At 40.8% G+C, this 26,590-nt stretch overlaps 1 protein-coding gene and 1 long non-coding RNA gene across 3 annotated transcripts; both read right to left on the reverse strand.

Annotated features, from left to right (window-relative positions):
* Window positions 1-982: 982 nt before the first annotated feature.
* On the reverse strand, window positions 983-6,309 carry gdf5 (growth differentiation factor 5). Its single transcript, XM_006639674.3, has 2 exons — window positions 5,992-6,309; window positions 983-2,949 (listed from the first exon to the last, which is right to left on the reverse strand). Exons 1-2 carry the CDS (start codon window positions 6,095-6,097, stop codon window positions 2,087-2,089), a joined length of 969 nt encoding a protein of 322 aa, XP_006639737.3. The 5' UTR covers window positions 6,098-6,309; the 3' UTR covers window positions 983-2,086.
* A 13,307-nt stretch (window positions 6,310-19,616) lies between these two features.
* LOC107079617 (uncharacterized) lies at window positions 19,617-26,450 on the reverse strand. Of its 2 annotated transcripts, none has more exons than XR_011181716.1 (3): window positions 26,364-26,450; window positions 23,481-23,576; window positions 19,617-22,196 (listed from the first exon to the last, which is right to left on the reverse strand). It is a non-coding gene; the product is annotated as an uncharacterized lncRNA (long non-coding RNA). The 2 variants fall into 2 exon arrangements; XR_001480570.2 differs by lacking the exon at window positions 26,364-26,450 and adding an exon at window positions 25,815-26,010.
* Window positions 26,451-26,590: the final 140 nt, after the last annotated feature.

Raw genomic sequence — 26,590 nt, forward strand, 5'->3', positions numbered from 1 at the left:
TAGTCTCACTGTCCAGTGATCTAAGTTTGGGTTTGGAGTTTTACTACAAGTTATTAATAAAGTAACCTTGAGGTATCTTAACATAAATTAACACTTAATACATGTATTTTATGCGCTCCATCGAATGTACTCCCCCTGAATTCTTTACACTCACCAATACTAACACTTTTTTTTTCAAAATGTTCTCAGATTTTATCCTAAGACATCATCAATCAGAATTCTTAAATAGTTAACACTTGCCTTTTAACATTTTACCATATCACATATAGTAAGCCTAAGACTACATTATTTCCTAGCCCTAATTCTAATTCAACTCTGGGTTTGCCATTATACTAAATAATTGACTTATCTTTTCATTTTATATGGATATTATCTTTCTAAAACAGTTCCCAGGATCCACTGAAGAGCAGTTCCCTATTCTGATTAATCAGTTTGTATTAATTATCTAAGCAGGGAAACTGGACCGCTAACTTGCTCATAGTCTTCTTGAACTAGGTTCAGTCTCCTGGCTGCAAAAGAGCTGGATGAGCCAGGCTAAAGTTTATTATGTTCTTATAGCTTTCTGTTTCCCAGGGAATCCAATGTCCTAAGTCTTCACAACCTCTGGGACCAGTGTCCAAACCTAGTGTCCATAGGGCACTGAACAGGGAAGGCAATACAAGCAATTTAGCAGAATAAAGCACATCTCACCCAACAGCCACAGATGTCAAATGTGGATGTCTTGTCCTTCTCAACCACAAAGCTGTGAGAGAAATGTTCTCCATATCAATATACTGTTAGGCCGGTGGGAGAATTTCTGCTATGGAGAAAGGGATGGGGAAGGCACTTCACAACTCAGGCATCTTTTGCACTATGACTAAAGACATTCCTATACTAAACCCAGTAGGATTCTCATACGTAAGTGAGTTTCATGCAATTTACTAGAGTAACTGTGAAGTAAAAAAGCTGTAAAAATGCAATAACATATCAACAATTGCATTTGTTGTATTTAGAATTTACTGGAAAACATGTATTTTAGTGAATCAACTTGTGTCGTTGTAAATGAAAAAAAACCCACAAACTCTTCCAAAATGCAGCCAACAGCAATAATAATATGGTTATTGAACTGTCAAAAAAACACTTGGATTTAGGGCATACTAGTACACAATTATTAAACTCACATAAGGAAAATTCATTAACAACTACTGCAATATTTTTATTCTTTCCTTGTTGTGTAACATTGTAAAAAAGAAAAAAGAAACCAGCTGACAATTTTGAGAAGGGAGACAATATTTAACAGCAGCTCAGAGAAAACAAACAAGACAGATCAGTGTTGACCTACAAGACAGAGCAGGAGGGTCCACACTGTGTGAGAAGACCAGGAGATCTTCCATAGGAACAGTTTCATCCATATTTGCATTGCAAGAATGTCACCGGTGAGCTGATCACATTGTAAATTTTACAAGGACAACACTTTTTATTAAAATGATGGTCTGTAATCTGTATTAAAATATCACTTCATTTCATTCAAACAAGTATAAATATATAAACATTGAATTCTGAAGTTTACATCTTCTAATATATGTTGTATTAACAATGCTCTACAATACTGTTATCTACTGTTTTCAACATAAGGACTGAGGGCAGATTTGCAGGATTGTAACCGCAAAAGCATGTGTGGTTGCAACAGCCAATGGTTATTCCTGTTAGGGTATTAAGATTCTTAATTTGATCAGTTCAAAAGAGTATCAGAAAGTCCTTGTCTGCACAGGAATAGGAGGAGGCTAACACGGCTGATTCAGAAAAGAATACAAAGTTACTCAGCCACTTCTTGGTCTGGGAAATATGAAACATTCCAGTTACTGTGCTTATCCCGATGGGCCAGAGAAACACATTCAAAAGGAAACATTCTGAAACACTTTGGGTTACATTTTGACTTTGGTATGCCCTCATTTTTATGGAATTATTTAACTTCCTGAAAGCTATCCAAGGCGCTCAAGACACATGGTGTGGTGCCCTGACGACAGCTACAAGCCAGCAATCGCTTCTCTCAGTCTTTCTGAGTCCTGGGTGAAAGGGAGCATGTTCCCTGACAGGGCTGGCGTTGCTACCTGCAGCCACACGTCTCCACAACCATGTCCTCGTACTGTTTGTAGACCACATTGTTGGCAGAGTCAATGTAGAGGATGCTGATGGGACTCAGTCGGGTGGGCACACAGCAGGTAGGGGGAGTGGAGTCGGGGTCCATTGAGTTCATGAGTGTCTGGATGATGGCGTGGTTGGTGGGCTCCAGGTGGGAGCGAATGGGGAAGTCACACACCCCGTCACAGTGATAGGCCTCATACTCCAGCGGGGCAATAATCCAGTCATCCCAGCCCATCTCCTTGAAGTTGACATGAAGGGGCTTCCTGTTGCAGCGCGGCTTGGGGTTCTTCGTCAGCTTCTTGGCGCGGGAGGCGGGGGCTCTTCTCATCCTCCTCTGGGTGACCAGGTACTCGTACACTGTCTTGTTGTCATGGCCGGACCTAGCTTTGATCTCATTGTAAAACAGGTCTCGTCTCTTGGTCCTGCTGAAGACCAGGAAGAAAGCTTTCTCCTTGGCCTGCCTGCCGAGCCGGCTGAACCCCAGGCTCCTCAAGTCCACCGGCCGACCCCTGTCAGAGGCCTCCAGCTCGAAGCAGAGCTGGACCACGTTCTTGAAGTTCCGGAACAGTTTCCAGATATCAAACACCTCCCACTTAGGCACATCACGGTCCTCAATGCTGCGAGAGTGGAGAAGAGATGCCTTCTGTTTGCCAGTCTGACAGGTGAAGATCTTGAGAGTGAACAGCCCCCCTGTTGATCGAGCCTTCCTTGGGTCAGACGGCCTCTTCCGAAGAATGCGCAGCTCAGCTCCCAGCACGCCCTCCTTCTCCAGGGAGCTGATGTTAAAGTAGTACTTTTGTCTCCTCAACAGAGGGAGGCGGTCATCTGCAAGAGGCAAAGAGATTAACGTGTAAGAAATGTAGGACATTTAATCAATGGGGATACACTAAAACTCAGTACTAGTAGTCATTTGCTTCTATGGCTCTTTTTCCTCTTTATGACCAGCAAAGAGGAAAGTCTGCCAGACTGCAATCTTGACAAGGAAAAGCACAACTACTTTTTTTTAACTTAAAAGTTAGTAACTCAAAGAGATTAAAAAATGAAGTTAAGAAATTACTTTTTAAACTGGTCAAACAATTAAAATCGATGACATCATGTTAAAGCAATGGCCAGTGATACACTGAAGTATTTGGATTCTTGAGGATCAGACTGGACATTCACCATCTCCTTGTTTTCTCTAGGTTTAAACATTTTGGGTAATCAGCAACATACTGAAAAGAAACTAGGTGAAGTCTATGTGACTGATAGGCTTACCAGGCAGAGCTAGAAATCATTATAGAATAAGAGAGCATTACAATAAAAACATTTTTGACACAAATTGATTGTTTTATGTGTCTGAACTCATACAGCAGAATGAATCTATGTGTACATATTCAGCTCCCTTACGCTCTGTATTTGCTGTTCATCAGTGTTTCTCTGGAATACATTTGGACTTACGGTCTATAACTTGGACAATGCACAGTGATGCAAACATACAGTAAAGCTTAAATTAAGTTGAAGTGAGGGAAGAATGTATAGTATTTCAAGGAGTCATATCTCATCATTCATACCACCCAGCAAACAACTGTGAGTTTATTACAAGATTAAATACGACACACTTTATATTTGTTATTTTTTCCAACAGCACCACAAGCAAAAAATTATAAATATCATGCCAGAAATCTACCACAAAACATATGCATACATACAAAATACAATACAAATTGATAAATGGCTTCATATGTATGCTATTAACACAGAACAAACTTTTCCTTCATGACATTTAGAACATTTGAGCAGTTCGTCTTTTTCTGAGTTTGAGATTTATGGTCTAACACAATGCAAGATTTAGTCACACACTGAAAGGTCAGGCCTAAAATGTACAAAAGACAACTTGTATAAATACAGCTCAAATTAAAACTACATTAACCACTCGAAATGTAAACATTTAACGGCTATGAATATTAAACAAACATTGTTTAACATTCTTTTAAATTGTTTTACTTGGTAAAGAAAAAACAATACATTAAGGAGGCCACCTACCCCAATGCGATATGTTTGTTTAGTTTTCAAAGGCCAGACACTGAGCCAGCAAGGGCCACAGGAGTGACATTGTGTCACCTGGAAGCAGCACCTGGGGGCAGGGGGCTGTTCGAGTGCTGGAGGAGCATTTCTGCCTCAAATAATGAAGAACAAGCACTCGGGATCTCTGGAGGGCTGCGGTGTGTTTTAAAAACGATCACATATATTATATACATATGTGTGCGAGAGAGTGGGGTGCGTGCCAGAAGAGCGGCGATGCTTTGGGGACGGTAAGAAACAACTGTGGAAATCTGAAACAAGTTTCTGTCCGAACCCAACAGTGAATAAAAACCTGAAATTCACTCATTTTTCATGAAAAGCCATTCGTTGACAAGCATTTCTGTTTTCATTGATACACGGACGTTTGTTTTCCACAAGACACCACCAAAGGTTTGGCAAACTACGTAGCTTGTCATCGCTTGTCAGAGGCTGGGAAAATGTGAGCCCTGTGCAGTTTATTTAATGTACGCTACTGACGGTCGAACATTAAATGGTTCTATCAGAGGGATTAGGTACAAAATGCGGGTTTAACTCTGCGATTGAGGGTCTCTAGAGAAGCGTGCTTTCTCAGTTTTGGCCCAAGTTCCCTTCATGCCATTCTATACGAAGGGAATTGTAGCGGAACCTTCCTGAGTTGTTTAAATTAAATTGCATGTGGAGGCAATAAATTGACAGTTCTTTGACTTCAGCCAGTTACAGTAAGCAGCACCAATTTACTGTAATACAATTACGAAAAAGAAGGAAAAACATTAGCTCAGGTCCAACAAGATGTTGGCTTGCGTACTGGTTAACCACGCTAGCTGTGTAATTATGCATAATACTGAAACAGGGACGTATAAGGGTGAAGCAATCGCAGTCCAAGACGCTTCAGTAGCGCTCGGCTCCGTGACTCAAAGCTTTACAGCAGAACCGCTACGAACAGACTTATCGTAAGACTAAAAACGTCCACATCCGCGGCCAAATTTATGAATGAACAACGTGTTTATCAAAGGCAGAATCTATAATATAAACTAAAGGTACTTTCGAAGTTTCCGGTGTGCTGTATTTATTGCAGAAATAGTGTTGGCGATACCAATTTTTCAATTAAACACTCGTTCACCCTGTTGAGTCGGTAATGCGGTGCAGATTTGAACAAGCCGCAGGATCTGACCTGAGAGCCTTTGTGTCTGGAAAGTAAATGCAATTCAAATCACCTCTGCGAACGGAACCCCAATACAGTCTCTGTCCTGTAGTGGACAATCTCAAGTCAGTGTAAACGGTAATCTCCACAGAATAATGAATGTTTTCGTCCAGACTGTTTAATTATTAGTTAAGGACCATCATGTATATTTATATTTCATTGCCCCAAAATTCGTTACCTTTAACTTGTATATTAAAAATCTACAATAAATAGCATCATTGATACTGCTGATTTTATTGGAATATGGCAACGTTTCTCAATATCAGTCTCCCACTGTATTAACAGAAGGACACACATTGATGTAGTGATGATGAAGCTCATTTCTAAGCATGAAGGGTTGTCGCAATAATTAAACTGATACTGGATGATGATGATGATTTCATCGGACAGCTGCTCTTTGGAATCAAGAAATAGCAAGTCGATATTAAATGTCTTCCGTTAGAATTAAAATAAGTCTTAGAAAATACCTGTAAATTCTGATGTTCAAGTTCAACTACAGTATGTTTTTAAAACTGAATGTATCTTAATTTCGTTACATAAGCACACATACCTGCACAATGTATTATTAACAGCAGCAGTAGCAGCAGCAGCTGCAGTCACAGTAGAACATGTATACATTGTTTTACCTTGGCCCTTGTCCACGAAGCTGGTGATGGTGTTGGCTATCCCTGCCTCCTGGAGCGCGCTGCTGTTCACCTCGCCCGTGGACAGTGTCCAGTACAGGGACAGCATGTAGTCGTGGGGCGTCACCAGGGGGTGCGTGGAGAAGTCCCTGGGGCTCGCAGACTGGCCAGGCAGCGCTTTGGAGCTCCTCTGCGCTAGCGGGGAGCCTTGCTTTCGACTACCCGCTTTGTGCTGTTGCCCAGTTCTCGCAGGAACCGTGACAGTTTCGGGGACTGCCCGTGTTTTGCTCCCCAGCGGCGAGCTGGTGCCAGTGAGCGCGATTTGCGCGGGCACCCAGGAGCGAGCCGCTTCTTTTCTACCTAAATGAATTGCCCCTCCTGGGACGCCGTGTGCTGTCACTGCAGTCGCGGCTTTCGCCTTGGACGTGTCGCCCTTTATCAGTGGCTGTCCAGATCTGATTCGAGTGATCCGAGCTCCGTTCGAGGGTGCTCGCGTCCCTGAACCATGACTCCCCACCATCAAATTAGCGGGACCCCTAGACAGAGGGGCTCCTTCCTTTCCACCAGTCCTGCGACCTTCTAGCCTGCTCACAGATGCACTGTGTGCGGTCCCAGTCGGGCTCAAGGCCGCTGGGACGAAATCCAGGTATAGCACAGTCCAGCACCCCAATAAAAGAGGGAGACGTTTCAGTATTTTCATCCTCTGAACTTCCTTTGAATCTCAGCGAGAAAGAAATCTCCGCAGGTTCTTCCAGTCTTAAATAAGAAAACATGAACGAGCTTGCAAAAGCGCAACAGCAGACCCGAATTAAGTTTTCTTTGGACAATCAAGCTTAGCAAACCGTTTTCTCCAGCTCTGCTATTCAGAACCATAGTGATACGAATCGCTTGCTCCTTGTTCTGTTTTCCAAAGAGAGAGCAATCCGGGGAAACGGTTTGCATTGAAAGGAGAAGCTCGACTTCCCTTAAACTCCTGTAATTCTGCCCGATATCTTGTAGGAGACTTGTTTAAATCCCAGTTTTTCCAAGAGGGGAGAATGGCGTAATGCTGCCGCTGAAAAAAAAGTCTTTTTTTTTTCTCCAAAGTTTTGAACGTCGTCCAGTGAAAATATTTCACACACAGAAACCTGCAGGTGCTCAGAAATCTTTACAAACCTGAACTCAGGAATTGGAAACGGAATTCCAACAAAAACCAATTTAATTACTCTCTGATGTCATGCTGTCCAAACTAATTTAAGTGCAATATATTTCTTTTAAAATCTTCTTTGCTCTTTCCACAGCTATGAGTCATGCTCTACATGAAAAAAGCCACTAAGACCAATTCTTTGCATTATGTCATTTAAAGAAGCCGTTTACTTAAGTCCATAATATTTCTTTAAACAAAAGGGTTAAGAGGCTAAGACAGAAATGTGCGTTTTAAATTTCTAAACTGTAAATCTTTTAAGTTATAAATGGAAAGTGCAGGTACAATAATATATTGCCCTATATGCTGTAACTATGTCCCACTTAGACTATTTAATTTGAAACATTGGGATGAAATATAATTTTAAGGTTAGACTTTGTAGCCGCAAATTTTTACATTTTTTATGAGAAGTGAACAGAAAAAAAATGCATCTTTTCAGGAAGCCTGATTGCCATCATGTGTTTTAAACACCTTTTTCTCTCAACCTAATTCGCGGGATATTCGGCTTCTATTTGCTCACATTACTGGTAAACAGGGCCCTCAGGATTTTGTGCTCATCTGTCAAAGCAAAAAAAAAACTCAGTCAGCCTGCCAATGCTGTACCTCAGCTGATGCAAGTCAGAGGAAAGTGTGTCAATACCAAATACACTCTGAACAGTCAAACAACCTGACTTGACATGGGAGACACCTCCATGTAAAAAGTAGTATGCTTATTATTTTACATGAAAGAGAAAATAATTGAAAGAAAAACTGAGACCAGAAATCCATTCCCTACACACATTAGGACAGACATATGAGGCACGGGGATATCTGATCGGTGCTGGAATACTCTGGTCTGCCTGACATGTCAGGCTCTGAGCTCCGTGATGCCATTTGTACGTTCAGCGGCCCAGGTTCAGAGTCCTGACATTGTCTCTCACTCCCTCATTACCCTGCTTGGGTTCTCTCCCAGGGGCAACCACTGCTGCATGGATTTACAGCGCTATAAAGTCTCCGGTTTTAAGTCATGTCATAAATATAACAGACTGTGCAGTAGAAATAATTAATTGACAGAAATCACTGTTGAAAATTGGAAGGTTGTCGTGTTTCCTGTGGTTTGTGTAAAACAACATATGTTGGCTTTTTTGGGGGGAGGGGGGTGATTTTTTCTGCTTTTATTTAAATGTTCATTGACTTAACTCTGCAGAACTGAAATTAGAATACCTCAAAACAATAAGCTCACTTAGCGCTCAAGAGCTGCTGTAATAGAATTACTAAGCTTGTTGGGAGACGTCAAGCTTGTTTTCTCAGTAAGGTGTCCCCTCTTCTTCTCCAGTTCTTTCCAGTGAAGATCCAGCACTCTTGCTTGTCACCAGTCAGTGCGCCTCTTGGCCATGATGTACTGTAGTTATGGTGCAGATTTTTCTTTTAAGAATTTTTTGTTTGTGTGGTTTATCCTACTGAGATTTTTATAGTCTGTCAATTGACTCCTATTCTCTCATCCACATATTTTAACAATTAGAGAACTCTCCTGCCAGCTCTCTAAACTGACTGCAGCCCATTGAACAGGCCAAGCCTTCAGAATTCTCTGTGTGAGAATCAGTCACAAGTGATTATATACCTACAAATTACAGGCAATCAGAAAGCTGTTTCCACTGTAGAAATTTACTAATTAATTGCAGATTGAATGTTTCAGTAGCACTGTGCATAACAATTACGGGGCAAATGCAGGATAAGATTTACAGTTGAAGTGATCACACTTTTTCTTCTATCAAAAAGCCCTCTTACCTCACAGAGACATAGAATGCCTGGGGTGACCCCTATTTTATCTCTTGATTTATCCCAGCAGAACAAGATAGTGACAGTCTTTTTAATCAGATTTCAATCAGATTAATAATATTTTTTTAATCTCATCCCCACTAATGACTGCTTAAAAAATGTAACCAGATACTACAAAAAAAGTGTTTCTTCAAAAAAGTTAACTTTAAATGTTTTGTTTTATTTTTTAGAATGAAAATGACAATATGTATGATAATCATTATCACAATCTTTCTCTGGATTTTAAAAAAAATCTTACTAATACATTTGGCATTGTCCAGATTTTATGTTTTTATCAGACATATTCCAATATTAAGCGTTCTGAGTAATTTCCCCATTAACACATATGAAGTGTTTTGGATCTCCCCCGTGTTTCAGTGCAGAACAGACCAGGACGTCCTGCAATGAGATGGCAGACTACTGAAGTGGGTCGCCTTAATGCCAAATAAAGTGTCACTAGATTAGCCATATTCCATTAAGATACATTGACAAGGAGAATCAAATCACTGATGATCACAGCTGTGCTGGTCTGACTTTGGATGGCTCTTGATATGATCTGATACTTATCTAGGAGCAAATATTTACAGTTCTTTCTCCAGTGTTTGCCTACCCTCAGCATTGCTACATTGCAGCCTTCCAGAGAATACTTCTGTGACAAATATAAATGTTCTAAATGCTGTGAACATTTTAGAAATACTAAGAAAAGTAAATTAATTAATAACCTATAGATGTCAGGAGTGTTCTGTTTCTGGCCACCTCCTACTGCTTGTTTAAAACTGACATAAGATTGCAACACTAGATCCATTCATTCTCTCTCTTCCTTGAAACCTATTCCAGCATTGCATTATGCATTACTCGATGAACATCTTTCACTCTTTTCATTGTGCAATTCAATGTGTTTTTAAAACAGTCTTCAATTTGCAATAGACCATCATACTTTTCACTTTCTCATGGTCCCCTTTACATTCATAACGGTCTAGTTTCACTGAAAACAGTTGAACTGCTACTGTCACTGTTAGTCTGTTTGTAAATATTAAATAATAGCTCACTCATGAAAGACTTCCTTTGCTTCGAAAAGGCTGCTTTTCTCCCTTTCTCTGACAAACTCCTGCTCTGCAGCTCTGAGACACAAGCTCTCACCTCTGCTCCCGACCTCCCTGTGCTAGTGAACATCTCCAGAGGTAATGGGGTCACTGTTCCCATTTTCCAACCCTTTCTCTCCATCTCCTCTATCATTCTGTGTGAGCTGTACCTTAAAGATAGATTTTTATATGTCATGAGGCCAAGATAGGTTGAATATTCTCCTCCTGTCTGCTATCTGTCTTATATTCCGCTCTTGAAAAGCGCTCCTATTGCAAATTTCAAATGAATTTAATGTTATATCCACCCTCTAAGCAGTGTAGTATTCTGGTCATCCACTAGGTGGCAGAGATGTTAAAGTCCTCGTTGAATGACACACCCTGCTTCCAATGGTCAGGTGTGGAATCTTTGTGAGGCGCAGCCGTTCTCTGTGGCGATGGAGCCCAAGAGTTCCCCTGTGATGGGAGTTCTTCTCTGCTGAAGCAAAGGCCAGAGGGATTGTTGCCCACAGAGCCTGTGACATGCGTTTGGTGCAGAGCAAGATCACATACTTGTGGAACAGCCCAGGTTTTGTCATCTAAGCAGTGAAATTCTTAGTATTGAGGGTCTATAATTAGCCATGTTTGGTAGTTAGCTCTCTAAAAAGTTGCATATTATACACTGTGTCCTGTTCCACAGCTAGCAATAACATAAGAAAGGACACATTCAAGAGTTGGCCACTGCACCCATCTTACCTATTTGGTTCTGATTTGATAATTAATCTGTCCCAGTACCCCCATCCAAATAATTCTTGAAATACCATAACAGTTAATTTCAACAAAAGATTGATTAGATTGATCTAGACACTTACTACTCTTTGTATAAAGACAACTTTGGAAATAAATCACATGAGGTTTCATTCTGTTGGCAGAAGAAAGAACCCCCCATGTAGATTTTCATTTATGTTTGATTCACACGGAATGTTTTGTTGAACCCTTGCTTAAGAGTATCAGGAAATTTCATTGCAATGTGCTGAATATGCTTTGTTTGTTACATTTAACTAGAGTGACCCTCAGACCTGCCAGAACATCAGCTGGGATGGTTCTGATTTCAAGTACTAGAAGATTCCAGTCATTCTTGTATTTTACATCCAAAGGAAACAAAGTAGTGCTGGTAACTGTACTGCTGTGCATTGGGCTCTACAGAAAATGCATGAACAATACCTTTAGGTCAGCTATAATGTTCTGAAATTGATTTAAACATGAGCACCAGTAAGTTACAGTAGCACTGTGGAGCAGTGGTTAGCTTTGATACCTTGCAGTGCTGGGGTCCTTGGTTCAATTCCAAACCTGGGTGCTATCTGTGTGGAGTTTCTCCAAGAGCCCCAGTTTCTTCCTGCTATCCAAAGACATACTGGCAGGCTAATTGACTTCTGGGAAAATGAGCCCTAGTGTGTGTCTGTGTCTGTGTGTGGCCTGGATGGACTAGCATCCTGTCCAGGGTGTATCCTGCCTTCCACCCATTGCTTGCTGGGATAGGCTCTGAATTGGATGAAGTAGTTAGGAAATGAATTGATGGATCAGCACTAATGCCTCTTTAAGACAGTTTCTAGAATTTCTCATCCTATAGCTATCCAATGTATTACACATAGAGAACTACAGTATAGTCTTTCATCTCATATTTACAGTGCAACATTTTGTTTATTTTGAAGTAGGCAACAAGACGATGTTCTGTAGCAGATACTCTTCTGAGCAGTAACATAACAGTAACTTCAGTTCATTTTTTAACTGAAACTAGTCTGCATTCCATTTATTTATGATTAATTATAGTTATTAGAAATAGCATCTTAAAATTAATAATATCTAAATAGCAAAAGTAATATATCTGCATGCAACAATGGACCTTTTGTTAGTAACATGTAAATTATCATTAATATCCAGGTCAATTAGCTGCTACCTAAAGTACTAGATGGCTCAAATGGCCTCCTCGCATTTGAAACCTTTCTTGCGTTTTTACAGCATCTTAACTTTTCTTATTTATATTTTTCTCTTACTAGGATAGAGGTTAAAACTTCACCATTTAAAATCATGAAAATCTTGGCATGATCAGGCAGAAGAGAATAGTGCTAGCTATTAGGCAGATAGTGTTAACTATCTGCAAATGAGAGAGTCCCCTTTGGTTTTTAGATTAATTATTGGAGTAGCTTCAGCTCTGCAGCTAGCAGACATTAGGCAGCATTGGTACACTGTACTCTCATGAGCAGTCCAACCTGGCAGGTGCTCAGGACACAGGTTAGAAAAAACTTTAGTCTGTTCTTCTCTGACATGTTTTTTTACGTCCTGGTCCCTGGAAACTCTTGGCCCATGGTGTTTCATCAGATTCTATTTGGAAATGTTTTGTAAGACCATGTATCAAGGATTTGAACTTGTATCATGTTGTTTGGGGTGGTTTTTATGAGATGAACGTAGACAGAATTAAATAAGAAATTAATCAACTCAACATTGAAATTAGAAGCTGTAGGTTTCCAGGAGTCCTGAAGAGGACATAGATCTGTCATGGAACTTGTAATCTGCACAATAAGAGGTGGGTCTAATTTTCGGTTTCACCTGGGTCCTTGTTATCTCTGCCTGCTGAAGAAGAAGAAGCTACAAGCAGCCTGCTGTAGTTCTGCTGCTCTGGCTCTGGCTTCAGAGGGAGTCTGGAGAAGAAAGAAGTCTCTATATCTGAGCCATGTTGTTCCACCTGAACTGCAGGTGTTTGCTTTGCGTGCCTGTGGCTTTGAGTGGTTAGGCTCCATTCATCTTAAATTCGGGATGGAAATGTTTGTGTTTTTTTTTCAGCAGCTGTGAAAGTCTTAGCATCTTGTCAGAGTTCCTTAGCATTTTCCGTCATTTGCTTTTCCTCATTTTTAGGGCCCTTTCTCAGTTATAATAAACTAATGTTTCAAGTCGGCATGCAATTGCATTAATCCTTCTGAAAAGAATGGAAAAGAGTGAAAAGGCCCATGGTAGCAGTCGTTCCAGGAGCAAACGTTGAAAACAGGGTTTAGAGAATGGCACAGTGCATCAGAACTAGTGAGGAAAAACCAAAAGGAGTTTATAAACTTTACACTCTAATACTCTGTTGGATGGATGATACATATTGGTATTAAACATTACCCCCTAGTCTTCAAAGGGTTTCAGGCAAGGTAAACATGCATCTGACAGCACTAAAAAATCTTCCAATGTGTCTAAAGTTGACAAAATGAACAAACTGTATGTGTGCTCTTTAAAAAAACTTGCTAGCCAGTTATGACTCATTTCTTTATTTTACCAGATAAGTCACTGAGAACAGATTTTCATTTCCTCTGCCAGTCTGGAGATGCTTTTAGGTTACAGTTAGAGTTCGGGTCAGGAAAAGAAAGTCGAATCACCAAAGAATCAAAGCAGATCCAATCTTGCACTTTTATGTTGTCCGTTCAGATGATCCTATTTATCACAAGGATGTGTCTTGACACCTTCTATAGGGTGAAGGGTAACCTGAGAGAGGGATTTCTGGGCCTTTTCCTTTAGATTCACGTTGGTCTTTAGGCCTTGGCCTCGTCTGGCAGAGCTGCCCAGACGCCATTACCTCCAAGGTTGCAGAGCCGGTCCGCGATCTCCTTCCCACAGCGCCTCCCAGAAGCTGTTTGCAATTCTGCAGTGCCGTTTTTTCTCCTGACGCCATGACTGCTCTCTGCGCATAGGCCCTAAATTACTGAGTGTGGGGACTGTATTTAGTTTATTTTTGTGAGGATACATTTCCTAGCAATCAGTGCCAGGCACAATATTATTCTGGAAATATACAGGTATTAACCGATAGATTTAAGATGATAAAATAAACCAATGTGCTGGCGATTGGCATGGAAGAACAGAACTGGGATTGTGAATGGTCTCTTTAATGAAGCCTATGAATGAAACTCAACCACTAATAATTACCACCACACCCAATAACTCCAGGTGATTCACACCCCTTCATTTGTCTTTGTTGTTTTGTTTTGGGTAACCTTTCAAGCAATTTTCTGCATGTCTGTCCAGCAGGAGCTGTGACTTGTGTCTTTATACACTGCACAGACAGAAACAAAGTTAAAGACAGCAGCTGCTGGTTTAAAATTATCCGTTTTTGTTCAGAAAGGCAATAATTCCTGGAACAGAGAACAGTAAGATATGCAGTGTTTTAGAACAAGAACAGAGGTCTGCTTTTAGCCAAGAAACAGCATTAGCCTTGGCAATTACTCATATAGAATTCCTTAGACAGACAGACAGATAGAAAAAAGGTGGCAGTATTCATTCCTACCTTTCGATGTAATGTGATAGCTCAAAGCTAGTGAGTAATACTGTCTGAAATTCAAATATTCAAAGCATGCAAAATACAAATACACTGACCAGTTCAATCTCTAATTAGTGTAGCATGACCTGGCAGGCAAAAACAGAGTTATGGCATATTAAATTACTAATGATAATTATGCACATGTAGCATTTCCCTGCTTGTGAAAAGATGATGTCATTGTTATTTCCATTCATTTGTGGGGCTTTCATTCTATTCAAATAATCTCGATTATCTCTCACACTCCAGAAAAGACTCCTGCAGAGAATCCTGCAGTAAATAGACATTACACTCTTCATTTTTAAAGTAATAGCAGATTAACCCAACCCTGTCATTACGGCACAGCTTATACCCTTGGCTGTTAATCTTGACAAAACACAGAAGCTGAGATATGACAATGTTAACTGCCTGCAGAGCTGCCTCACAGCTGAACAAATACCAGTGCAATTATCAAATAATTTGGTTTCTTTTTTATCACTATGAGATTAATATATCCCAGGGTCAGCCCTTATTTTTCGGATAAGGTTTCTATGCTTTAAAGTGACAGCAGTGGCTGAAAACGGGAATTATGAAAGTGTGAAAGATTCAGCAAATCACCAATGCCGTAACATGAACCTGTCAGTATCACATCCTACAGGACTGCTTGATTACTCTCAGCCTGCGGGATGACCTGCACTCGTCTGGGATATGTTCCACTGTTTGTTTTATTCCCTGCTTTTCTCGCCCTGCTTTACTCTGCCAATTCTGTCTGCATTTTTTGAATTTTTCTTCAAACACAGGTCAGGATTGAAGAGGCACCTTTGGCTGAGCCCAGCGTGTCACCTGAGCAAGTCCCAGCCCTGCCGAAATCATGAGAGCCTGGTGACAGTAAGTGTTCAAACCATTTAACTGTAGGACTAGAGACCGCAAACTGTTATTTCTTTCAAGTTAAAAACCTGCTCTAGTGGGAGAGACTAAGTCTATACCATTTAAAGACTGTCACCAAGCTCCCTTATTCTTGTCATCCTGGAAATATGCTTCCACCAACAGACAGACTGTACACCTTGAAAAGATTTGTGGTTTCATGCTGAGGCACTTTCTAAAATGGGCTCTGGACAGCATGTAACTTACTGGGTTAAACAAAAATTCCTACAAATTACCTTCTGTGCTTCATTTACACGGCAACTCACAGAATGAGTACATGGGATGATTCATGACAATGGAAAAACATTACAACCATTCTTAAACATCTGTCCATATTGTCCTAAATACTTCACATACCTTCTTGATATGACAGGAAAAGACCTTAAATAACTGGGATGAGCTCCTTAAAATGGAAAAATCAGTACTGCATCTCAAGAAAAACAACAAACTTCACAGCCCAGCAATGACATATAGATTTTGAAAAGGAAAACAAAATGGTCTGTTCTGGGTAGTCGAAATTATTTTAAGAAAAGCTGGCTGCACATTGAAAACCATCTCAGAAGACGAAGAAATGTAGAAATACGTCGCCATCTAGTGTTAATGTGGGATAAAAAGAGCTGAATTGAATAGTCTTTTCTTGAACTAAAGTAAAAGGGGTCTGGAGTCAGGGGTCTGGAAGATGCTTTTTAACGCAAGAAACTGGGATATGTCATTTATAAAGGATGTGCTGTTTTTGTCAGTGACCTTTAGAGAGGTGTGGGACTAGGATTTAATTAAAATGAGACTTTGAGAAAAATCCTTTAGTTTACCATATCAGTCAGGTGAGAATATCAGTGTCAGTGAAAAAAAGAAAAGAACAATCAATAAAGTGTAAATAATGGCATCTCACTCCTCACCTCGATCTGCTGGTGCAGAACGGCTGCCGTGTGTCTCCCAGGTGGGGCTGATGAATTTGCAAAAGACCTTAGATCCCTCCTTTGTGTGAATATCTTTTGATTCATTTTGTATTAAAACATGTATTATAAAGATCACAATGATGATAAATGATAAATCTTGTGGAAAACAGACATCAAGTTCCAAAAACTTCTTTAGAGGCCATTCTATAAAAACATTAGCATTTCTAGTGTAAAATTGTCCAACAGACATTTCAACTAATGGATACACAGAGGGGTTTCATCAGAGTACAGTTACAGCAATCCTGTTGTTGTCAAAACTGAGGCACAAATCTCACATTACTGATAATAAAGTGAGTTCAGTTTAGTATAAGATGGTATCACTGGCATAGTGTTGGTGGATCTGAACAACTTTCTTAATATAGATGGAGAGAACAGCAGGAACCGGGAATCAACTCTGTGCAAATGTCAGATTGGTTATGTAATTCTGAAACCATGTGAGGGAGTTCATTTCAAGTACCAATCCAATTGTTTCTGAACAACCCAGTGATCCATCAAAAACCTTAGATTTATAAAAACCTTAGATGATAAAGATAACTGGACAATTATGATTTTTATCAAGACTCACTATTATAGCATTTTGAACTTTTCAAAACATCCACACTTAGTACGAAAACTTGACTGTATCTCAGATGATGTCTAAAAAAATTTTATTTTCAAAGATTCTTCTCCTTGCTCTTAGAAAAGCACCAAAAGGCTGACATATCACCCCTTTGAAATGAGACGGAACAAGGGCACACTTCTAGCCTACAGGGAATTTAGCCATTTTAGCTCAGAGGTTGCATACTGTAGGTGGGTCAGTGGAGAGGAAAATGAATGAGCATGTTTAATTCCTTTGTAACCAGTGGACTTATTACTGGATAGAAGCAAGAAGCCTCTGCTATAAAGTACTGGGTTTATAAATGCCTTCAGGCTCAAGTTTTCAGTTTAATCCACTCTTGTTCCTTTTCCGAAACAACATCTGAAGTTCTGCCATGTTCCATCTCCGGGCTGGCAGAGTTCTTTGGGCTCTGTGTGAAAACAGTGTTGTAAGTCACAAGCATGAAGAGACAGGAGAGCCCACCTGAGGAGTCCACGCCCTCAGCCTGCACTGGGATGAGAGCCTGGGTGGGAGATAGGGGCCAGAGGCTGTTTTTGTTATGTTTCACTTTGCCAGTAAAAGCTCAGGAGTTATTTACTTGGATTTACAGGCACCTTGATCCCTGTTATCATTGATCCTGGAAGCAGGTGGTCTAGAAAAGTAAATAAGAAAGTAGGTCATAAAAACAACAGAAAGAGAAAAGCAAGGAATTTCTTTAAAGACAGATTTTCGTTTGTGTTCTCATTAAAAGACGTGTCCAAATATGTGCTGGTTTAGCAGTTCCATATAGAGGCCCGAGGTCTGAAAATGACAATTATCAAAGCCTTGCTCCTAAACGTGGCTTTGGGTGTCAATCCTCAAAAAGAAGGCTTGGCAGACAAAGCTGTTGACTGTGCTACAGCAACCAATCAGGGAAATGAAGGCTGAGTGATACTTGTAACAACATATGAGTTAGACAATCCTGCAAAACGTTTGCTGTGTCGGTGAGGGCACAGGGGAATTCTGCACATATCAGTAAAACTCCTATGAAAAAAAGAAGAATCCCTCTATTTCTGCATGTTCATAGAAAAATAAATTAAACACATTTTGGCATAATTTTGATTAATTGATCGTTCTTGACTGACGTGATTTGACTTGTGAGTACAAGTGTTTTGACTGTTGAAAGGGCACCAAATTATTTCAGTAGTGAAAGAGCTGATTGGGCACAGGTGAAGAGATGTTTTTGTCTGTTGCATGTCAAGCCATACCTATCCAGAGAATAGACCCCTTTGTGCCACCAATATGTTGGAGGCTGGATAAAGACAGTGCACATGTCCCTCACCTTCTGAGATACTGACAGCCTGCAGTGATTTAACTGGCAAAACAATACAACCAGACACAGTCCATCAGCGACATAGCGGTGTTGTCTAAGTGCAGTAGTGTGACCAGGAGTGTCCAGTCCTCTTTCAGTGACTGATGGTAACCTGGCTGCGCAGTTTTACACTGGTCCTGTCAGAGGACCTCACTTGTTGTCCTTTTTGCAGGATCAACCTGACAGATGAAATTCCAGCAGGCCAATATGTGTCCAGCTTTCTGTTGAGACAAGAATGGACAGCTATGTTGTGGATACCCTACACACCAGACCTGAGCCCCATTGAATATTATTGGGATGAGCTGGAATTAATTGTGTCATCTAGGGCTCAGAGACTAGTAAACATTTACAGGCTCTATGAGAGAAACAGGGCTGAATCTCACAAGACTATGCCTGCAACCTGCTACCATAAAACATGTACACGGGAGACTCATGCTCAGATGTACAGCAGACATAAGCACGACTGGCCTGTGACTAGCACTGCAGATGCCTTGAACAGCTGTACTGATAACAAATGTTAATCAGCGCAATTGCTCTCCATCATGTCTGTTCACTAAAATCAGGTCACCTGCTGCAGAAAAGATTTTCATCTTCCTGATAATAGCTTTATGAATTGTTTGCATTTATAAGAGATATGCTTCGTTTTATGTTTTGCATATAATAACGACTGAACAGAAGAAACAATGATGGCATAACTACTCAACATCACTAGAGGGAGCTCTATCACAAGGGGCAAGCTTTTTGAACAGGAAATCAATTCTCCATGTCTTGAAAATTTAATTTACAAAAATGTTATTACAAAGTTCTATAGAACACCAGATAAATACAATTATTTGTGGATATACATTTTTATTAGTTCTCCATTTAATCACAGCACTATAGGAGACATCTCAATTACTGCCCTAAAGTCGAAGACTAAGCTGGAAATTAAATCTTTAAGACAGTAAACAGTAATTTCTTTAGCACTTTTCATCCCAAAGGATTCTAAAGGTTTTGCTTTACAGGAGGGGATCAGCTTCATCTACCACTGAATTGCAGAGTGATACACAAAGACCATTCTGCACCAGCAGCCCTGCTGCACAGCAGATCAAAGAGAGACGTTAAATAAGTTGTTTTACCAATTTAGTTAAGAGAGAAGTTTAAGAAGGTAAGACTGTGCAAGCCAAGAGAATAGTTCATCCAGGGCATTATGGTTAACACCCCTAGGATCTTCAAATAAGTAGTCCAGACCATGGCTTAACATCTCATCCAAACATTTTTCATACAGCACAGTGTTCCCCGTCACCACAGTGTGGCATTGGTTATGGACATTCATGTCAAGATGTAAGAAAGACACCTACTGATCCATAGACAGAAATATTTAAACACTATATTACTATCTCATGTAATTATATATTACTGTAGCTGTTTCTACAGTTCTACTTAATTAAACAATATTAAGGGTTTTATTCCATTAGTAAAACATGTAGGTGCATTTAAAACTGAGAACTTGGCAACTGGAGGGGCATCTGTACAGAGGGCTGCGGGGGTGTGGAACAAGCTACCCAGCCATGCTGTTGAAGTCGATACCCTAGCTGCTTTCAACAATGAAAGAGACTGGAAGAGATTCTGGGTTCAATTAGCTCCTTGTATCACCTGCTAGTGTAACTGGTTTGCTAAGAATATCAGAATCTTAATCATGTCCTGAGGATGTTAACAGACTATGGCCCCTGAGCAGTGAGGAAGGCAGTTATCCACCCAGCACAGCTAGTTAAGGACAACAGGCCCAGACGAGTCATCTAGCACATAATGGTGTCTATTCTTTGGTGGGAGGCGTGTTGCACACTCCCCCGCACTGAATGGCTCCCTTGTACAGGTCTCTTTGAAGATACAGCACAGCAGCCGTCCTGAACAAAGACCTCTCCTCGCACGGTGGGATGCCTGAGGAAAGGCTACACTGATCACATCTGCATGAATCTCTCACTACTATACAATCATTAGATATTCGTTGTGAAAGCCTCAGTCTGGCCTGCAAAATGCTTCATGTCGTTGAACTGAAGCTGAATTACTGACAACTCTAATTTGATTTGATTAACTCTTTATTGCTGTACCATTATTGGTTTAAAGTCCCAGCTCATCCACAGTAGGATCAATGCTGACATAAAGCTTTTGGTTCTTCTTGATTATAAGAACACAAGAACATTACAAACAGAAGGAGGCCATTTTGCCCATCTAGCCCCTGAAGTAGTTAATAGCTAATCCATCCAAGGGTTCACAACCCACAGTTCGCAGATATAATAATAATAATTGCTTACACTATATACACTGGGCACTCCACTCAAAGCGCTCTACAGGTAACAGAGACTCCACTCCACCACCACCAATGTGCAGCATCCACTTGGATGATGCGACAGCAGCCATAGTTCGCCAGAACGCTCACCACACATCAGCTATAAGTGGGAAGGAGAGCAGAGTAATGAAGCCAATTCATAGATGGGGATTATTAGGCGGCCATGATTTGTAAGGGCCAATGGGAAATTTGGCCAGAATGCCGGGGTTACACCCAAACTCTTTTTGAGAAATGCCCTGGGATTTTTAATGACCACAGAGAGTCAGGATCTCGGTTTTACGTCTCATCCGAAGGACGGCGCCTGTTTACAGTATAGTGTCCCCGTCACAATACTGGGGCATTAGGACCCACATGAACCACAATGTGAATGCCCCCTGCTGGCCCAACTAAAACCTCTTCCAGCAGCAACCTTAGTTTTTCCCAGGAGGCGTCCCATCCAGGTACTGACCAGGCTCACACCTACTTAGCTTCAGTGGGTTACCAGTTGTGATTTGCAGAGTGATATATCTGCTAGCTATATATCATGCTCCACAGTGAAAGAACCCACTAAAAATCTAGAAGCTGCATTCCAAGACTGATTTTTTTTCAATAGATATAGCAAAACTTTTACCCTTGTTAATTAAATCTCTATAATAATAATAGTAGAGATATATAATCTGCAACAGAAAGACCCTTTCTTTATTTTGTGCCAGAAAATCATGACAGAATTGTATGATCAGGGAAGCTGTGCCCAAACAGAACAGTGATATGCCATGGGATCTGGCCTTAAGTAGAATTTCAGCAGTATCTGGAAATATTTAAAAGATTCTGGATTTTGAACAAACTCCTGAGAGCTGTCATCAATGAAGGCTTGCAAGTGGTTCAATGCTCTGATTAGTTTGTAGATATGCTTTAGATAAACTGTGTTGTTACAAATCCCTCCTAGTATACCACAAAAGGAGAGTGCACTCATTACAGTGCAACATTTATGGCACAGGACTCCAATGGTTGACTAAATTACACCATTTCACACAGACAATAGTTCAAAGGTGGACATAGTTGTACATTTGTTCAGAGTCATTAAGATAGCAAGGGAGCTCTTTGCCCTAACATTTCCAAAAGAAGTGCAGACGACGATCAACACTGATCAAATGATGCAATGCATCAACAAGTCGATTGTCACTTTAGGTTTACTCAGCACCTTTTCAAACACAGTAAGATATCTTATGATATTAATATCAGCACATCAACAGAATGAGGGGTTAAAGAGAGGCTTCATTTTAAAAGCCTGTCTATTTCTTGGAAAAGCAGCCCTAAACCTCTGTCATTTTGAATTATTTGAAATTGGCATTGCGTGATCTTGTTGTAACATTAAAAATGGAAATTCCTGTTGTTCTTTTCATAACCCCCTCCAATTTATTATTGAACACAGATTTGCTTCTGCAGCTCTTGTCCCAGTTTGAAGGGCTTGTGGGACTTGCAAGCTTTTACATCACTGCTTGACAGCCATTGACCATTGGCTAGGCTGCCAATCCAGCCTGCAGGAGTAAAGAACGTCTTAACTCGTTAGAATTTCTGCCTCTGTGTTGGAAGCCACAGCAGCATTCTGGGTGGAGCAGGGAGCTTTGTGCAGCTTGTGCTGGTCAGAGGACTGGGAATTGTGATGTCCCTCTTCATCAGAAATGGAAAGCCGACTTCAGTCCTGACATCTGACCGGGACACAGGTGCTGCTGGAAGCCGAGGGCCTTGGTCAGTTTGAGTTTTTGTCCCATCGTGTTTACAATGCTCTGTATAATTAGCAGAGCATAAGACTCATTCTTTAAATTGGGGTAAAACAACTGTTTTCAGAAAGGAAAAAAATGACAAACTCTGCATCCTTTGGCACAGGAGAAAGGCTTGTCGGAATGGATAGTGTGCATTTCTGTCACTGAATAGAAGTAAAAGCTCTTCCTTTTAGTTTACTGCCCCTGCAGAGAAGGTCACTATGGTCAGTGTGCTGTCCAATTGCTGTTATTATTTCAATCACACTTACTGATATTTATGTTGCATCACACCTCATTCTCAAATGATTTCTGGGCATGTATCAAACTGTTTTAATTATAGGAATATGAATAAACGTAGCTGATTTAATAGCTTTTTTACTTGCAATCTGTTAAGGTCTTAAATATCCGATCGTAAAGAGGAGTTCTGGAGGTTTTGAAGAGCTAATGGGCTGGTCAGTTCCATTGCTCACAAACTGCTCCACAGAGGCCGAATGAGCATCTCTGGGCCTAACAAAAAATGTAAACTCTTTTCAAAACCTGACATACGTTACAAGAAAAGAGAAGTGATTTTCAAGGCTTAAAGCACAAAATGTGTCTTTGAGTTTCTTACTTAAGCCTAAAAGTGGAAAATCCAGTAAAAATAACATAAAAGAAGAAAGGAGAAAATACTTTTTTACAAAGAAGGTTCTCACTTTTAATGGAAACTGATACAGGAAGTCTTTCTGTATGCTGGACCAGGCAGGCTTTCCATTTTGAGCTGCTGTATGTTTTGTCCCAGTCGCAGTGGTAATATATTCTGTGACTCAGGTTTCAGAGTACTGCAGTGCAGAATGAGAATTGAGGTGTGGGGGAGTGAGGCTGTTTATGTCACTTGTCATCTTCTATTAAACAGCAGTGGTGATCCAGATGGAAAAGACAGGTGTCATTCCCACAGCAAGGGGAAAACGCCACACTGTCATGCCTTCATGCACAATAGCGGATAAAAATAGGTTATTTATTTCTGCTTCTAAAATGGGAATGCACCCCCTTTCCATGACTCTCCGGATTTCACTGACATTGGAATTGTTTTCACCTTTAAACCAGGCCGATAAGAGGATCAGAGATCTTCAGCTGTAAAAGTCACTGAGACACAAACACCGTACCTTTTTGCAAAGCTCTGCAGCTGTGATCTAATATTACTTTCTTAGAATGTATCTGTCATATATTCATGCATGTCCTAATCCATCTATCATCAGGAAACAGGGATCTCACCCTGGAAGCACAGGCTGCATGGCGGGAAAGCAAACTGGAGGGGACTCCACGCTGTCTCAGGGCACACAGGGAAAACTTCTCTCAGCCAGCAGGCCTCTGTGAGGAGGGAAGAAACCATTCAGAGAAAACCTGGAATAATGTGCACCCCAGTAACCAAGAGCTGGGAAGCAGCCACTCCACACTATCAGGCAACTCTATATAACTGCGGTGCTGCTGTTAGTATTATTATGATTAAAGTAAATAGATAAGATCATTTTATTGGCCATTTACAATTTCTTGCATTAGGAATTCGTCTTTTCGCATACCCCAGCTTGCTTTCCATGAGACACACAGACAAGGAGAGAAGCTTGGGGTCAGAGTGTAGGGTCAGCCATTGTACAGCACCCCTGGAGCAGCTGGGGTTTAGGGCCTTGCTCAGGAGCCCAACAGAATATGACTGCTCTGTCGGCCAGGGGATTTGAACCGGCAACCTTCCAGCCACAGGCGCAGATCCTTAGCCTTTTTAACAGATTTTATTAGAAAATCAATTCAATTATTATTTTCAGAGACCTCAAAAGTCTTATTTGTAGCTTGCCCAGACTTGTTGAGATTATATTATAAAAGAAAAGGACAGAAAGAAACATCTTGAGGAAACTCCACCTTCATAAATGTGTATTGTTTTACAAGGCTTTCTGAAAAATGTATTTTTCTCGGCCATGTTCCACGTGTTTATAGTGATTTGAAATACCACCCTATGCTTTCCACGCTACAGCTATTATCATTGTCCTACTCTTCCCATTGGGCACCATGACAAACTTTTATAAAGGAAATGTGAAATAAAGCAAAATTCCAACTTTGATTGTAAAATAAAAAAATAGATTAAATCAATCTTGTGTTCATTGATCTGGCAGTCTTTGGATTGTGATGACAGGTTAACTGGCTTAAGTATCAGTCTGAATCATAAAGAAGCAGAGAGAAGGCAGTTTGAGATGTTTTCTCAAAAAAGAGATTGGGGAGATTTTATTCATCAGTCCATCAGTCCAGATCTGAGATAGCTTTTCCAAGTACAAATCTGCTCTGCTGTAGTGTAGCAGATGCTTTATAGACTCGAATGGTTTAGTACATTTGTTTCCCAAGCTGCTTCATGTGTCCAGCAGGCTCTGACTTAGCACGCTGTCAGAAAGAGAAGAGGGCAACTGCAGCTCCTGTTCTCAGCACTCACACTCCTCACACATCACACTGGGGTTTCACACCACACAACAGGCAGGGGGATGTGAAATACCTCATGCTTTGATCTTCAAGGCTCAGCTTGATTAGAAGGTGCTAATTAGATTCCTCTCGATAGACTTAAGTCTAGATGAAATCAAAGTCACGGCTTTTTTCCAGGTACCATTTGTAACACGGCTTGGCAATGTGTAAGAAGACACCGACACTGAAGTCGCTCCCCTGAGCATCCTGACACCACACAGACTCCTGGGACTATACAGACTCTTGGGACTGTACAGACTCCTGACATCATACAGACTCCTCAGACGGTACACACTCTTGACACCATACAGACTCCTGGGACTATACAGACTCTTGGGACTGTACAGACTACTGAGACCATAGACTCTTGACACCATACATACTCCTGATACCTTACAGACTCCTGAGACTGTACACACTCCTGGGGACAGTGCAGGATGCTGGGACAATATACTGTACACTCCTGGTACCATACAGACTCCTGGTGTTGTACAGACACCAGAAATCATAAACTGATCCAAGTGTTATTGCAGTCGAGTGTCCTGTTCAACTCCAGGCTCCGCATCTCAGTAATAATTACACAGAACAGTGCAGTGTGCCTGGAGTTTCCCACCACAGAACCCCACTTGACAGTGACTAATGCACTGCATACCACAGCACGCAGATAAGTGTACTGTATTTGCAATTTCTTTCACACAGCAAATAATACCTACTGACAAATTCACACCACAATGGCCAAGGGGAGAGAGAGGGACTGTCCCGCTTTTTGCAATTCGTAGAATAACATTTCCCATTAATACAGTAACTACATATAAATGACATTTAAGTTCCAGATTAAAATCATGATAATACAGTGCTCCTACAAGGAATCCTATGTAATAATGATGATAAATGTTACGGTTCCAATATCGCATGACTCTTCTAGCTTTTCGTCTAATCGTGAACCAGGGCCACGGCGTCAATAACGATCAGTTCACATATAAGGTTGAAATACTACCGCGACCTAAACAACAAGTCGACCGGCAAAAACAACGTGTGTGCATCGCCTTCGACAGCAATGAAACCGTAATTGGCAGAGCGGCCGTCTGTGTGACCGCGGACACGTACTCCAGCCTGCAGCCTGACCCAGAACCACAGCCAGACCCCCGGTCCCAGTCACAGCTCGGTGCCTCCCCTGCCCCTTACCGGAAAGCGCCGTGACGTCACCGGCGTTCCAGAAACCATGAGGCGGTGACGTGATCGGGTTTTCTCAGCAGGGCAGAGAAAAGCGAAACGGAAAATCGGGAAGGGGGTCTCTCCAAGCCCCCGCTGCCCCACACCAGCTTACTTTTTCCTACTCTTTCCAACGGGTCATCTGTTGCGACGTTACAGGATAATTAATTGCTGAAAACCAGACAAACCTCTCCCCAGGCGGGTGTTTGAATTGTGCCGCAGAATAACAACAGTTGCAGGTTTTAAATATGAACGAAATCCATTGGTATTTTAGTGACATTTTTGGAACTATTATTTTAAATGCCTTTGCTAATATATTTAATTTAATAATTATTAAAAAGAACAGCCGTACTGATACTGTATCAAAGTACATTAAAATCTTGTTTCACATAATTTAGGGATTGTTAAAATAAAGCCATGGGGAACTCTGTAAGAATGACTTACTTTTTCGGCATTTGTTTAAGATCCTGTTTGATTAATCTCACATATTTATGAGGCTTGTTTTTTTTCCACGCTTCAGGAACTAAAAACGCTTTTACGTAAATAACAATGACGCAAGGAAACCAAACAAACCGATTATGTTTGGAAAGTACGGCCATTTCGTTTTCATTTTTGGTATATCTATTTACCAAACACTGTTCATTATATGGCAAATTTCACCTGGAGTGGCC

Source organism: Lepisosteus oculatus, chromosome 16, assembly GCF_040954835.1.
Source record: "Lepisosteus oculatus isolate fLepOcu1 chromosome 16, fLepOcu1.hap2, whole genome shotgun sequence".
In the NCBI taxonomy this organism is placed as follows: domain Eukaryota; kingdom Metazoa; phylum Chordata; class Actinopteri; order Semionotiformes; family Lepisosteidae; genus Lepisosteus; species Lepisosteus oculatus.